Consider the following 16,664-nt stretch of genomic DNA (forward strand, 5'->3'; position numbering starts at 1 on the left):
CTTCTCTGCTGGCAATGAGCACAGCAGGTGATCCTCGCTTTGCGTGACTCATTTAACCCCTTCACCCTGGGATTCTTTTGCAGGCAAAGAAAAACATGACACTTCTATGGGTAAAGACTTCCTTAAAGGGGGAAAAGACATCGAAACCTTTGTGCTCTGTGAAATGAGGGAACAAAAGGGTTGCTTGCAGCAAGTTTATATCTGTAGGAAAATCAACTGGGTACCGGCCACTTGCTAGAGAAAAAAAATCCAGCTTGGTTGATGTAACCATTACCCTAGTAAGAAAACAATGACTATCTTGTTCATTTCCTCTTGATCACTTGGGAAGGTTAGGAAAAGGGACATATGTGTCTGTAAGCCCTCTAAGTACACATTTTCTTCTCTTTTCTTCTCACTACGTGAAACACATACACATTCTTATTACTCTAAAGTCACTTGAAAAATACGGTGATTGCTTACAAATAGTGGAAAATACCAATGAGAGGCAAAGAAACGAGCACTTTACAGAGACAGAATTTGATGGGCTTTAACGTGAACCGTTTTATTTAAAACAGGGATCCATCAGAGGTGGTGAATATCAGGGTCAATGTTCTAGAGCATGGCACGGATGGATGAAAGGGAATACTCACCAGCACCTCACACGGGACTGAAAGACAATGTCAGCAACACACCACGGAAGGAAAACAAACAAAATGGAAAAGGCACCTGGGGGGGAGGGGCTGCGGTGAGCACTGCCTCTCGGCAGGTCCACGCCTGTGCACTGTGGATAAGTCTGGACAAGCGACATTGGAAAGGGAACAAAAAGGTTCCGATCTGAAGCCCAGGATCCTATGTGGGTAGCTAACCTTTCCTCAGCCTGGTTTCCACCCACCGCTGTGTAGTTTCAGGTCCTAAAAAGGGGAGAAGGCTGCTGAAGTGTAACACAAACTCTCCCCCCCTTTTTTTCTCTAGGAAAAAATAGAGAAACCTCCCCCAGTTCAACCTCAGAGGTGGCTTCTGAAGGCTTGTAAGCATCCTGACATAAAAAATAAGAAACAACAAAATAAAAGACAGGTAAGTGGCCTGGACTTAAACCAGTCAGTCAAACGGAAAGGCAGATTCAGAAAAATAAAACCTGGTGACCAGTCCGTCAGCCGTCTGGTTGGCGCCCTGCCTGAGTGAAGATGTTTAAACTGCATCCACAACACACGCACGCAAGCACAGAACTGCTTCTGGCAACTGAGTAAATAGCTACCCTCTCCTTTGAGCACGGTCCTGCTACCGGTGACCACGTGCCAAGTGCTGAAGTTACAAGAGACACCCAAGTGGCGAAGGACCCCCAGCAGTGGTCTGCCCCGTGTGGCCGGGTCTGTGGGCAACAAGACTTATGCTCTCAAATAATGACCCCTCCCAGCCCCCACTCCTTCCCGTTCACGCTATGCGTTTCGACCTCCCCGCAGGGAGGTCCAGCCGATTCCGTCCCCTCCTGGTTTGAGGCACTCCCTGGAACATCTTTGATTAACCAGGGTCCTTCATTTCTTTCCAACTCCGTTGGTGACTTTTGACTTGGAATGTCGATTCCTTCTTCTGGAAGAATGGCTCTCGCTGTTGCCTGGATGCTTGGGTGGGCCATCTTCAGAACCTGGCCAAAGGAATCGGGACACACCGTCACCGTGGGCTATGGGCTCCCGGCTCGGGGCTTCTGAAGCCTCTGATTCTGGTTCTCCCTGTCCGGGCCGCCCCACCGCTCCTCCACTGGTCCTTGTGCGCCATCTAGTGGCCTCGTTAATGAATCAAGGCACAGAAGCCCCGGCACTGAGCTAGCACAGCTGGGGCCAGGGTGTGCAAGCCATGGCTCCACAAAGACAGGAGCGCCCTGAGGATGTTTACGTTCACACCGTAGGGCGGATCGTGGTCATGGTGATGGGGACCAGAAGCGAGAGCACAAATAACATCGAAGCACAAAGGAGGGACAATGAAAACAAACCACGTGCGTGTCGAGTCTACCTTAGCAATCAAAGGACGCATCAGCTAGGTGTCCACACCTTGACCTGCTACACACCATTGTTTCTAAATCCCTAAATGGGAATGGATTCTTGACTTGGCAAAGATCAAAGATATTACATGCCCTCAATGGTTGGATCTGGAAGCCACCTTTACAAATCTGCTGCTCATGACAGGCAGCCCCGGAGCCATAGACTGAAGATGCCACGTGCCCTCAAGCAGCTCACGGTCTGCAGGGGCGGTGTCGTCTGTCACCCTCTATCATTTGTGTGGGAGCTTAGAGAAAGACGTCTACAGTGGCTGAGTGCTGGGCAATCATCAGGCATCAGCCAGGTGGAGGGTGGAGCCAGGGCAGTGGTGGGGTGAGGGTGGGCATTCCGGGTAGGGGTGTGTAAGGCCTGGAAGGTCATCGGAACTTTCTGGCATTAGGCTGGCTCTGCCCTCGGGCTGAGAACATGGCAAATCTCTGGCTTAGCAGCTAAGCCAAAAGGTTCTCTGCTCCAGGGCCCAGATTTTTTTCTTTTAAGCTGTCTGCCTTTCATTTAACTATATCTCTACCATTGCTTGTTTCTTTTAGTCTTTTCAGTGGAGAACCCGGAATTGCCATGGACTGATCTCTAGGATGGTTCTGAATAAGGGAGCCCAGGGGAACCCCTGTGCCTACCTCCATCAGCATTCCATAACAGGCTGCTGATTCAGGAGAAATCATCTCAGGGTGACCAGCACTCGGTAGTGCTGGGGACAGCTGTGATGAGCTTCACCCCAAAAGAACTCAGGAGAGCAACTGCCGCAGCAGTGTTTTCCCCTCCCTTGTCCCCGCTTCTCCGAGCGATTCTGTGGGTTAAAATTCACGGTCCCTGACATTCAGTTCTCTTCCTTCAGTCAAGCCCACAATCACCTCATAACTGACATGGAATTACTATCCAGTGGGTCATTGTTCTACGAGTCAAATTCTTTAAGATAACCAGGTGGCCCCAAATCTTTCCAAAATGCTCCTCGGAGAGAGGCCAGTGGGAGATCCCTGACTACACTGTTGAGAGCCCCCTCGTGCTGGCCTATCTCTTGAATGAACACGATTAAGTCGATCCACCTCTTCGGAAAGCTTTCTCCTCCTGGCACACAGCTCTTCCTAACGCTTTTCACTCACGGTGAAAGCCAAGAGGAGGAACATCCCCATCAGGATGCTTGAGACAGTGGGATCTTGTTACGTTTTCCTGTCTCAGAAAAGGCAGAACCACGGGGCACCTCTTCCTACGAAGCAAGTTTCTTGGGCAGAACCTGTGAGCACTTTGCATGTTTCTTAATAAGTAACAGGAGACACGCGATGAGTAGGTTTGAGACCCTTCAGGGCATATATTTATCAACATTCGGAAGATAAATACTGATGCTAAATCCCTTTACTGGGCCTTGGGAGGGAGAGGACCCAGGAGCGTTTTTAACAAAGAGCAAGAGAGAGATACCTTTTGTACCTTTCCCGTGAGGCCAGGAGATGTCAGGGCTGTAGGTACCATCTTCACACTCTGAGTAGGTCTAGGGAGAGAGGCAGGCTTAGTGGTGGAATTTCAAGTGCTCCCGGGAGGAGGGGGACCAGCAAACAAGCGAGGCTGCTCAACCCCGGCCTCTCCCGGGCTGGGGATCCCCACCAGCAAGTGCAGGATCACCTCACGCTTATGCTCTCAGCTATAAGATCAAGGCTATATCCCAGGGGATGCAGATTACATCTTCTAGGAAGCGCCTTTAGCTCCTTAGACTAAAAGTATGAATAAAGGATGAAAGCTGTTATTTTTACTTAAAAATAATTACAGTTGACAAGACTGCTACAGCATTTTAAGCCCACTCACATCTATCCTCTACCTTAATCTTCATCTACTATGAAGTGGGCAGGGCAGGAGTTTCCGGATGGGAGCCCGAGGCTGGGATACAGGTAGAGGCCTGGACAGAGTGAAAGACCTAGCTTTTCAAAAACTGCTCTGGGGCTTGACATGCAATTTAAAAAAATATATATATATATAAACAAATAATTAAGCTTTAACCCCCTTAAGAAATGAGGATAAAAGTCCTGCCCTATTGAATAGGGCAGTCACACGTAAGGATGGCAACTGATAGGAAGTGAAATCTGAACTGGCTACGTTTCTAAAGCAGGGAGGCTGACACCCGGCTCTCACTGTGCCGTACATGCCACATCCTCACGTGCATGTGCTCTGGGCTAAAGCGCTAAGCAGGACGTGGTTAGTTTAAATAAAAGGCCATCTCCACCTTCCATTCTATACCTTTTCTCGGTGACCATAGTGCTCTGCATACCAAACCATACCGTACAGACACAGGAAGGTAGTGAACGCCTGGAAGAGAAAAACAAGCACAAAACCATTTTATAAGTGAGGGTGCACCAAAGAATTCCACTTCCCGGAACTTCAGGGTTTCAATGGGAATTCATACACGATGGCTCGACGCATTTCTGCCTTCTCTCCCGGGATGCCGGTTACAGAATGGCTGGATGCGGCAGAGGTGAACCCCGGGGGGCAGCACCCCTAAAGCTTTCGGCAAGAAGAGTTCCGATGAGGCCACAGTTACCACTGTGACTCCACTGTCAGGGTGAAGATCATTTCTAGATGTGGGATCAGGTGGGATGCATTTTCTGAACAGCTTTGCAGGTTCTGCCTAAGAGGACGGATAGGACTCTACATTGTATTTCTTTTTTTTCTTTTTGGCCTGATTTTCACAGCCTATCCTCTGCACCCTGCCGCCCATCACTGGAAAGAGTTAAAAGGACTTAGCTTGGGCTTCCCTGGTGGCGCAGTGTTTTGAGAGTCCGCCTGCCGATGCAGGGGACATGGGTTCGTGCCCCGGTCCGGGAGGATCCCACATGTTGCGGAGCGGCTGGGCCCGTGAGCCATGGCCGCTGAGCCTGCGCGTCCGGAGCCTGTGCTCCGCAGCGGGAGAGGCCACAACAGTGAGAGGCCCGCGTACCGCAAAAAAAAAAAAAAGGACTTAGCTTGTCAGCTTCTGAGGGGAAGAGGATTTCTGAATGAAAAAGCAGTTTCATTCAGTCTGGGGTCACAGTGGTGCTGGACGGCATTGAGGACACACACCCACGTGTAGGTGGCACACCCCAGCAGGACACCGCTGCCCTGGGCTTGGCGCTGCTTTTTAGTCTCAGTGGCCCGACTCTGACCCCAGTTCTGGTTGCTTTTGTTTTTCTCAGTTAAGTAGATAGGAAACTAAAGCGAAAATAAAAATGTCTTGTGAGCCCTGGTGTGAAAAGAGAAGGGCGTGGTCCACGGGTACCCAGAGGCCAGGATCACCTCCGCTTCCCCCCATGTGTGCCCCACTGGCCCCTCTGCACCCTAAATTATACTCTAATTTAAGGGAAAAAATAGCACCTAAGAATCCAAAGTTTAAAAATGTGTCAAAAAACTACAAGTTGGGGAAAACTTCCTGGCTGTCTGGACTAAGCAGTGTGTTGGGCCAGGTCCTCCAGCCAGGCCTCCCCTTCCCCTCGCGACTGTAAGTGGATCACCAAAACCCAACCAAACCAAACTGCCCGTCCTGCCATGACATTTCTTCAGAATTCCTTGATTTAGGAACCCATTGACAGTGAATCCTCTTCAAGAATTCCTAACCTCCATCTCTTCCACTGCATTTCCTCTTGGGGACCTGCCACCTTGACCCAGTCATGGGAACAGTTGTGAAATCATGATGGACTCTTCCCTTCTTGAATAATTTTAATTCTTTCTAAGAATCGTAACTTTAGATCTAGAGGCATTGCCTCAGAGATCGTTAATTTCAATTCTCCTCATTTCACAGCAGAGGAATGAAGGCTCAGAGGCGACTGCCTTCTCAAAGACACACAGCTAGAGTGTGGCAAGACTGAAGCCAGAACACAGGTCTCTTTATATCCCTGGATCACATTTCAGGGACGGCTATCGAGATAAATACTGATTTTATGTCTACACATCTTTATATCTCTACTGATCTGTCCACTCATCCATTCCTGGAGGAAGCAAAGCATCATGGGAAAAGCCAGTCCCATCCCATCCCTCTGCACAGCCCACAGCCTGGAGGGTAGAGCCAAGGCTGCAGGGAAGGCTGGGCTGTGCGTTCTCATCACCGCAGCTTGTAGTCCAGCCCTGGCCCAGTTCCTCAGGTCAGTGACGTTCACTGAGTGTCTGCTGGGCGCACAGAGTCACCTTAAGTCTCAAGGAAGAAAGGAGTCCAAGCGCTCCAGCTGGCCATTCTCCTTCTACATCAGTGAAGTGTGAATAGCGGCATGGTGGAGAGGTAACATGAAATATAAGAAGATCCACTAACTAGTTCATTTTATATTAAATCCATATACAAACTGGTATAAATTAGGAATTTTTTTTTAAAAGCTCATATCCCCCATCAAAAAATTAGGCAATGAATGAATATATTCAAATTATAGAATGAAAACTACTTCTAATCTTTAACATATTCCAGTACTTGTTCAGATTTCTAATATACAACCACGATTAAATGTACGATTTTCACGGCATGGCAAGAGTGGGAAGACTAGAGCATCTGCAGTGTGTAAACCTATGTATATGTCAGCTCCTTGACAAAGAGCAGAACAGGTCGGCCTAGGTTTCACAGGGAGGGCAGGGAGGACAGGTTCCACCTCCGTGGACCAGTCGGTGGCTGTGCGGTGCCGGGGGTGGGGGGTGGGGGCAGCGCCGCGCCGCTAGACCATGGGAGCAGTCAGGGCTGGGCTGGCTGTCACTGTGCAACCCGCCCACCAGAGGGCAGACGTGTGGGGCTCTTCCTCTTCGTCCCCCAGCTTCCTCCCTTCCCCTGGGAGGGCAGGCGGGCAGCTGGGGCCGCTGCAGCAGCAGACAGCTGAGCAGAGCTGGCTTTGCAGCGGGGCAGGCAAACACTGGCAGGTGCTGGGAGACAGATGCTTATCATCACGGCCTGCCGCAGCTGCCAAGTTTACCACTTCACCTGGGTACAAGAGACCCCTTTTATACACTTGTCCCAGGAGACAAAAGCGTGTAATTTATGGGTTTGCAATCACACCTGTGGAAATCTAGGCAAGCACCCACTTAAAATGTCAAGGCCTGGATTTAAAATGACAGTTGTATGGATTCTGTTTAAATAAAAGGAAGAAAGAAAGAGAAACGTGAGGGCTGAGAGCCAAGGCAGCACACCCCCCCCGCCCCGGTGTGGCTTCCACGCTATGGTAAGGTGTGCTCAAATTCACCCCGACTGATCAGACAACTGGTGCGGGGGCAGCTTATTAACCAGCATCTGGGAGCTTTACTTCCACACTGATCTCAGATTCTGTGTACGTTCTCCTACCAGGCAAGGCGAATAATTGGGGGCTTTGTTTCTCTTAGTGTGGAGGCCTGGCGTAACTCAACGCTCTCTTACTCAATAATGTTTGCCTCACTCCTAAGATTGAGACCAATCTTGATCTCTAATAAAGGCCATGATTATAAAAATGTGCCAGGACCTTATTCCTTATTTCCACTCTTTTTCTCTAACTGGTAAATGTGCAAGGCAGTGGGGACCCCTAATCATCCCAGCCAAAGGCCTCTTTTCAGGCCAGGTCCCCCTCCATGGCGTTCATCACTGCTAACACCAACTGGGGGATTCTGCTTATCTTCAAAGTCCTCTTTCCTGTGGCCGCTTCTTGCCCTTGGCCTGGCCTCTAAAACGTGGCTGCTCCCCAGACGCCATTCTCAGCCAGCTTCTCCTTCCCACACTATGTTCCCCGACTCTTACCGACCCAACGGCTCCAACCGTACCCTACACACAGGTGCCTCCCACCTCTTTCACCTCCAGCGCCGACCGAGTCTTTCCAGTGCTACTGGACAGACCAGAATTTCCAATGACACAAGACACCTTCACCTGTAAAATCTAAAAGTTCCTCACACCTAACTCATCTCCTTTCGAGGGGCTTCTCTGATATCCTCCAACCTGTTACTAGCACCAAAAGCCACCAGTGGCACAAACAGGAAAGCCTGGAGTTGCCCTCCCCAGCTCTCAGAAGGGGACATCGTCTATCGAGTTGGGCTCTGTAGCTCTCAGATCCAGCCCTTTCTCTGCATCTTCAATGCCGCTGCCTTGGATAGGTTCTCACTGAGGCCCCTCCAACACCCTCAGGCTCAGCCCTTCTCCAATCCGCCCCCCCATACTCTCCCACCCTCCAGCTGCCCCGTGAGACAGTCTTTCCTCTGAAAAACCTTCGATCTCCAACCAAGACACACAGAGCCCATCCTACGCAGACGACCCCCTCCGCCTCCAACTCGCTCTCCTTCTTGCTCCCCAAACAGGTTGCCGTCCTCTTGTGACGCTGGCACGGGCATGGCTTCGAGTCTTTGGACGTGCTTGTCTCTCAACCTGCCTCTGTGTGTCCCGGTCTTTGTCCCTTGACCTCAGTCCTTTCTCCTCCCTGCGTGTGCCGAGTGTTTCCTGTGCTAGCGTCCGTGGGGACAAAAGGACAATGGAAACTTATTCTCTGTGAGCAGGAAGTGTCATGTGGAGGAGACCGATATAAATACCCCAAGTTACATCACACTGGGGCTAGAACTAAAAGAAACATGTACCAAATGCGGCTGGTCCCCCGAGGAGGGGTCGTCTAGTCTGCCTCGCAGGTGAGAGCGTATTGCATGCAGGACACGGATTTAAGTTTGGTCTTGGCATTAAGATTCACCAGGTAGAGAACGCAGGGAAAAGCACGCAGATCGGGCAGAGGAAGCCTCCTGGGTGAAGGCAAGACGACTCTGGAAGGATGGTGGGTTGAGGTATCTAGGAATAGTTTGGCGGAGCCCGAGCACAGGGTACAGGCGGTGGGTGTGGTGAACGATCCAGAATGACGGCCCTAAACACACAAGCACGACTTCCTATCTCAGCTGGTAGGTCTGTGGTGGGGATGCTGTTCCTTCTTGCTGTTTCTGTCTACACGGAGGGGGCTTCCCTGGTATAACACTCCTGCTTTCCCTCACCCCTCGCCCCTTCCCCAGGGAGGTGCGAGTATCTTAACGGACTAGGGAATAACAGACAAGGAAGCTGGGCGTCTCCCTTCTTTCCCTCTGGGTGCGAGGCCACCAGCGCAATGTGGGCGCCCTGCTTCCTGGGGCTGCAGAGGAAGCGTGTCTGCTTCTGGGGTTCACTAATCCGAAGCCCCTTGTTGGCACGCACCTGAAGCTGATACCGAAAAATGTGGACTCTCAGTAGTAAAGCTGCCGTTCTGCCTCCATAGCCTTCGTCCATCCTGACTATCTCTAATTGCTCTGAACCTGGTGGGGGGAAATGCTGTACTGTTAGGCCCTCTAGGCCCCAACGATAGGGGAAATGATTCTACGCAGGGCAAAGGGGTCCCGATTGGAATTATGGAAGATCACTCCGGCAGCAGTGTAGGGAATGGAGGTGAAGGGCAGGATGGAGAAAATGGGTGTCTAGAGGGCAGAGGCAGTGGGAACAGAGGAGGGGCTGGAGCTGGGCCACCCGGGTGAATGAATAGAGCCAGAGGGCTGACATGGGGGCTGACAGTGGAGAGGAAGCAGCCGCCTGGGTCTTAGGCTGGGGCACCTGAGGGATGGGGGAGCCGTTCACTGTGATCCTTTGTGACCCTGAGCACACATCACCTCCAGGAGCTTCACCCCAGCTTGTCTGCTGCTCTCTCTAGGGCTCCTCTAGCTCCGTGCACACACATCTTTCTTTTGTTTTTTGCACACCTTTATTGGTGTATAATTGCTTTACAATGGTATGCTAGTTTCTGCTTTATAAAAATGTGAATATAACAAAGTGAATCAGCTATACATATACATATATCCCCATATCCCCTCCCTCTTGCGTCTCCCTCCCACCCTCCCTATCCCACCCCTCTAGGTGGTCACAAAGCACCGAGCTGATCTCCCTGTGCTATGCTTCTGCTTCCCACTAGCTATCCATTTCACATTTGGTAGTGTATATATGTCCATGCCACTCTCTCACTTCATCCCAGCGTACCCTTTCCCCTCCCTGTGTCCTCAAGTCTGTTCTCTACGTCTGCATCTTTATTCCCTGTCACTAGGTTCATCAGTACCGCTTTTTTAAATTCCACACATACGTGTTAGCATATGGTGTTTGTTTTTCTCTTTCTGACTTACCTCACTCTATATGACAGATTCTAGGTCCACCTACCTCACTACAACCCAAACATCTTTTATGATGTTTGCAATATAAGTAGTTTGCTTGTGTAATTCCCACGTGGACTTGGAGATCCTCCGAAGGGGGACACCTGTGGAGGGGGAGCAGGAAATCTCCAGCCAGACTATCTGGGTTTGACTCCTGGCTCTGCCACATGCTACCTGTGTGACCTTAGGTAAGTGAGTGAACCTCTCTGCGCCTTTATCTATAAAAGAGGGATAATAAAGTACCTCCCCTCAAAGTGTAAAGATCAAATACGCAATTCATGAAAAGTGCTTCAAACAGTGTCTGGCACCTAGTAAGCATGAATAAATCTTCACTATCACCTACCTGTGTGGCTCCGGCACCAGGGCAGCTCTAACAAGAACGTGGCAACATGACAGACTTATAAGGGACTATGCTAAGCGATACAGAGACTGAGAAACGGGTCATGTCCTCAAAATAAGTTACTGTCACACAGACACCAAGGCAGATCAAAACTCACCAACGTAAGGAGGTATATGCTAAGTGTCTAATCAGTAAAACAGAGCGAAAGTCTCTACAACTTAGAGAGAGACTGGAGGAGCCCCACCAGCTGGGTGACCAGAGATCGCTCCTTGGACACGCCCTTGGGGAGACCTTTCTGGCTGCTGATGCCCCAGGGGGAGGCCCACAGTGGGCCGTTGTGAGGAGGGCCTTTGGCCCACGTCCCAGGAGTCCCGCCTGCCTCAACCTCCCTGTGGTCCCAGCAACGCCAGATGAGGGCTGCATGCACACCTGCCCACCGCCATGGGTCACGCTACAATTCACAGAGCTGGGGTGCCCATGCCAGACAGAAATGTGAGGAGTGCATGGTGAGATCTCCTGGCCCATCTGACACACTGCCCCAAGCAATCCTTATATCTAGTCACACTGCAACAGAAAAAGTACTTCTGAGCGTTAATTCCGGAGCCTGAGTACAAAGGAGATCATTATTCCCTTTCATCGTTCAAGATAAAACAGGATAGAACAGGCTCAAGGTGCCCTGGCACAGTTAGGATTTCTAGCAAGTAACTCTAAAAATAGACACCACAAAAGGCAATAAGAAACACTTTAAAAATACAGAGTTTAGGGGCTTCCCTGGTGGTACAGTGGTTGGGAGTCCACCTGCTGATGCAGGGGACGCGGGTTCGTGCCCCGGTCCGGGAAGATCCCACATGCCGCGGAGCGGCTGGCCCCGTGAGCCATGGCCGCTGAGCCTGCGCGTCCGGAGCCTGTGCTCCGCAATGGGAGAGGCCACAACAGTGAGAGGCCCGCGTACCACACACACAAAAAAAGAAATACAGAGTTTAGTTTTGCTCCCCGCCCCCACCAATTAGACCTGAATGTGATTAAGCCTCTGCATCCAGCTACCGATTTACAGAAAGTATAGAGGACAAAGAAATCTGTTCAGTTACAGTAAGGATGGAGTCAGTAAAACCAGACTGAGGGAAAATCTAGAAGACAAAAGAGCTTGTTTCTTCAATGTAAAGGAGAGAGCTAGAGACAGAGGGAAAACTGTAGATTAAAAGAGACCTTTTATTAAAAGGCAGGCCAACCGACTGCAATCAGTGGATGTTGATTCAAATCAACTGCTAAAAAATACAAAACGTAAGGAAACATCAGAAATGTGAACGTGGATTAGCTATTTGACAATATGAAGGAATTAATTCTTTTGCAGGTGTGATAATGGTATGGTGGTTGCACCAACCAAAAAGCATTCTTATCTTCTTGAGAGATACGTCCTGAAATAGTAAAGTGGGTCTGCTTCAAAGTATCCCAGGGTTGGGGATAGTGAGTATGGAATATAAGGACGTAAGACTGCCCATGGGTTGACAATTGTTGAAACTGGATGATGGGTGCATGAGGGGTGAGCGACCCCCTATCTACTTCCACGTATGTTTGAAATTTTCTATGATCATTAAAAAAAAAAAAAACCCGAGTTAATTTTCTGGACCAAGTAAGTAAAAGGGAAGAATCTTAAATGTAAAATAAGACTTTTCCCCGAAGTAACAAAACAAATTAAGAAGCGCAATGACAGCATTTTAAGCTAGGCAAGATCTTGCTTCATTTGAAAGAGGAGGGAAATGTCCCAGGACAACGGAGCTGGGGGCCCCCAGGGCTCTTCCCTTCCGAGAGGAAAACACATCCTTCACAGGCTTATAAAGTCGGCCGGCGGGGAAGAAACTGTATGGTCTGATTACCTCCAAAAACACCTCACCTGGCCTATAAACAACCGTCTGTCATTTTGTACATAAACCCTTGGACAGTAATACATATGTTACGGGGCACTGTAACTAACCTTATCACCTCATGGCAGGCCTGACATTTTCAGCAAGTGTAGGTGAATTCTCATAAGCGAAATAAATGAGAGTATGATGCACCTGCTGAGGGCATTTGACTAGAACCTGCAAAGGGGACCAATTTTAGGTGCCATGTGGTCCTATGTATTTATTCTTGAACTTCAGACTAGTGGCCAATCTTGCGTTACTACAGTAGAATGTCCTGTCTATAAATTTCTAAGGAACCTTGGTACACAAGAGTGTTTTGTTTTGTTTTGTTTTAGAAGACACCATGAGGACTTTAACTAACACTTTTGGGTAAAAAAGTAATGACTTACCACACAAAGAAGCCAAAGCACAACATAGAGGATTTGGGTCTTAGAGAAGAGATCTTGTCCAAATTTTATGCAGACAATAGCTTCCAGGAAACCAATGACCCTGTTAGACAGAACAAGAGGTTAAATACGAATTCATCTTATCAGAGCATTATGCATTACCAGAAATATGCATAATTCCATCAAAAAGTTCAAGTGGTCATAAGATTTCTGCCCCAAACACTGGAAGCAGGTCCCCTACAAAATGACACTGTGCTTTCTTCAGGAATAATATATATTATTATATATACATACATATTTAGATTTAATTAAAAGTTTATTGTACTGTTACTCCTCTCTTCTTTTCTGCAGACTGTTTTTTTTAAGAGCAGTTTTAGGTTCATAGCAAACTTGAGAGGAAGGTACAGAGTCCCTATACCCTCTGCCCCGACACATGCACAGCTGCCCCCACTGTCAACATGTGTCACAAGTGATGAACCTGCATTGACACATCACCCAAAGTTCATAGGTTATGTCAGAGTTCACGCTTGGTGATGTACATTCTATGGGTTTGGACAGATGTATAATGACATGTGTCCACCATTAGAGGGTCATATCAAATGGTTTCACTGCCCTGAAAACCCTCTGTGCTCTGCCTCTTCATCCCTCTATCCCTCCCCAGAAATAATCAAATATTCTTTACATCTTCCTTCCTCACAGACTACAATCTCAACTCGTACGTCTTCATAGCCGGAGGCTGCCTGGTATCATCTAAGTCGGAGCTTATCACAATGGGTGGACAGTCACCCCCTTGGCTGGAACCCTTGCAGGGCCAGGGAACCTACTACCTCTGTGGGCAGCTGCCTCTGCTGCTCAGTTTCTTTAGCTGTTGGGAAGTCGTTCCTTGTCTCAGGCTGGTACCTGCCTCCTTCCACCCCTGGTCCTAATTCTGCCCTCCGCAGTCATATAGGGGAGTGTGAACCTTCCAGGAGAGTCTTTCAGTAACTTGAAGGCAGCATTCACATTCCCTCCCAGCCATCTTAGAATTTCCAGATTTAATATGCTCCAGTTCTGCTGATGATAAAAACCCTTTATCCTCTGCATCTGTAAGCAATTTTGCTAAATCCAAAAACGATGGAAAAAATAACTTCCATGTTTTCCTCTTTAATTAAAACATTAGAGAAAAAAGCCAACCTTGTATAATACAACTTCATCTATGAATACTAAAATCAGACCTTTATTAAGGTTCAGAGCTTGAAGGTAAGAACGGATGAGGTGAGGGTAACATAGCCGGTCACGTGATCCCAAAGACTGCCCAGGAACAGCGATTTCAGATAAGGCCACCTTAGGTGTGCCTCGATCAGGACGGAATCTGGAGGGACTGGTCTTGTTGCACAGATAATCTCTAAAAAGGCAGGAAGAGGCCCAGAAGGCCCCCGGTCCCCTCCCTACTGGCAGACAGAGGTCACTGCCATGGTCAAATGGATGGACGGCTCTAAACAACGGAATGCCCAGAGTCAGAGTCACCTGTGCAAAGCAGAAAGTCTCCTGGACACGCCTCTAAAGAATCTGGAGCTGTCTTGGCCCACAGCCCCAACGAAACAAGGTTAGGAGTGGTCGCCTGGATCTTTTCAGAGCACCCCCTCTTCCTCCCCAGCTCCCCGCCACAACAAAGGCTGGCACGTTGGAGAGCAGGGCTGAGGTCGACTGTCACACTGAAGTCGAGGCTGTCAGGGAAGCAGCGAGGGCAAGGGCGCCTGCCGGCGGACACACAGAACGTGTGCAGCCTCTTGCTGGGACGTCTTGCTGGGATGCAGGACTGCATCAGAAAATGTTAAGAAGAAGTGTGCCTACCTGCCCTTAACCAGACAGAACACCCAGAGCTTACTGTGAGAGGTGTCTGGGTATTCAAGCCGACTGAGGCAGCTTTCAAGAGCTTGGTGACCAGCAGACTAGACCTGTTTCTCCAACTTCTGTGATCTGAGACCCACGGCAGGAAGCCTATTTTCACTGTGGCCCAGTACACAGACACACGCACACACACAGACACACACACACACGACTGAAACAAAAGTCACACAAAACCACCGGCCCCTTGCTCTGACATCTTCCGACTCTATTTGATTTTCAGAAAATGCTGTTCAGGACCCACTCAGTTGACTGCGTAACGAAGAAAAGAGACTGGAGGCCGCGCCTCCTGTTTCACCGTCACGGGCTGACCGTGCTGACCGCCCAGAGGCAGCTCCTGCCCCAGTTCACGCGCCAGGCAGGTCTGCCCTGCTTGATTTATGAAGAGGGACTTGCTCGTTTTCAGCATGGCCCACTAGTTCTCGAGGTTCACTAACCTTGATGTCACCATTCTGGGAGGACTCGAGTCTCTATAATAAAGCATCCTAAATTAGCCAACTGACCTCTGCATCTCAGATCATTTGCGTTTTACTTTCTTTTACCACTTTTCAGCAAGGCGCAGTTTTCTGGAGTGGCGTTTGCCACCATTCTCTGCCCTTGCTCCTCTCGGCCATTTCTCCCTCCACGGTGATTATAGTTTCAGACCGCCTGATCAGAAAAAAAACTTTGTTGTAACACTGCCTCTCCCTCTGATCCGCCGTCTCTTTTTCCTCAACAGGTAAGTAGAGAGTTCTGTGGAAAATATACCCACGCTCCGTAGAGTAAGACGCTGGCAAGGACTTGTAAACGTGAAGAGAAAAATGCCCGTGGAAAGAAGAGGCATGTGGTGAAAGAAGGAAGTGCAGGGAAGATTCCCAGTCCTCGGACAAGACAGCGGGAAGGCAGCCCACCTTCCTCCTTCCTGTGACAGAAGTATATTAGAAACCTGGTAGATGTGTGAATTCTCTCTCCCGCCAGATCAGTAATCAGTGGAAATCCATCCTATCCATAGGATGGAAATTGAGTCCATCCTATCACCCTTTAAGCTGCTTTGGGTAGGAAAATCAGCTTACATCACAGAATTTATGAGAAACAGTGACAACGGCCCTTTGTCTTTTGGAAAGAAGGCGGTGGGAAACTTGCCTAGATCAAACTTCACTAACTCCCCAGAATCTGGAGTGAGAGCTCCAGACACAGACACAGACACAGACACAGACACACACACACACACACACACGCTTGGAACGAATGACAATGCAACGTAAGCAGCAAGTATCTCTAAATAGTTGATGTCTTTGGATGATGTTTCAATACGCATGTAATACAGGGAAAAAAAGTGACTCTGTTTAAAAATCTGTTAGGGTTTTCATCAGATTTTCTTTATGCTGTCACACTCCATTTAGAACCTAGGTTAGGTCCTGAATGTAAGCTCCCCGAGGGACTGAACTTCACCTACAGATGTGCTGGATGTCTCTGGAACTTCAGTTGCTAAATGGCATGGTGAGATGTTGATGGTATTGAAGCAGAAGAAGCACTTATTTGAGACACTGAAGAGTATCTCCCATTTAATATTGGGGGTTAAACTGGGTAACCCTTGCTTTCTTTCAAATCATTTAAATAGTTGTAAATTCAGATACAGCATTTGTATCTGTAATGAGACAATAAATTGTCACCATGTGTTAGTTTTCTTTGGGATAATAAAATTAGACCCTGGTAGACAGCAAGCAGTCGCTTTGTGGGGTCTTTCTGGTGTGAAAGTAACGTAAAATGTGGTTAAGCCCATCACGATATGTTGTCCCAAACTCACCATCAATTTCACAGGGAATTCATATAACTCATTTTCTGATTTATTTCAAGAAACAAGGTCTTCAAGTTCTACATGGGAATTATCTTTTGATTTCCTAATATTTTTTTAAAAAACAGTTTCTACACCCTCTTTGTGTAACTTGCCAATTAACTCCTCTAAATTTAAATCAGAAAAGGAATGTTAAAAATGAAAGACACACAAAAACAAAACTGCACTGAATGGCACTTAATGTAGGGTTAAGAA

At 48.6% G+C, this 16,664-nt stretch overlaps 1 protein-coding gene across 2 annotated transcripts in view; it reads right to left on the reverse strand.

Annotated features, from left to right (window-relative positions):
- Positions 1-515: 515 nt before the first annotated feature.
- The window catches only part of PTDSS1 (phosphatidylserine synthase 1), a 65,063-nt gene continuing 48,914 nt past the window's right edge, over positions 516-16,664 (reverse strand). Inside the window, exons 10-13 of one of the 2 annotated variants that reach the window (XM_067711720.1) lie at positions 12,752-12,851; positions 4,254-4,322; positions 3,453-3,513; positions 516-1,621 (exon numbers count right to left, since the gene is read on the reverse strand). In XM_067711720.1, coding sequence (XP_067567821.1) covers positions 1,512-1,621; positions 3,453-3,513; positions 4,254-4,322; positions 12,752-12,851 — 340 coding nt within the window. In that variant the 3' untranslated portion in view covers positions 516-1,511. Of the gene's footprint in view, positions 1,622-3,443; positions 3,514-4,253; positions 4,323-12,751; positions 12,852-16,664 lie in introns of both variants that reach the window. The other variant, XM_067711719.1, reaches the window with a different exon arrangement.

Source organism: Pseudorca crassidens, chromosome 17 (genome assembly GCF_039906515.1).
Source record: "Pseudorca crassidens isolate mPseCra1 chromosome 17, mPseCra1.hap1, whole genome shotgun sequence".
NCBI lineage: Eukaryota > Metazoa > Chordata > Mammalia > Artiodactyla > Delphinidae > Pseudorca > Pseudorca crassidens.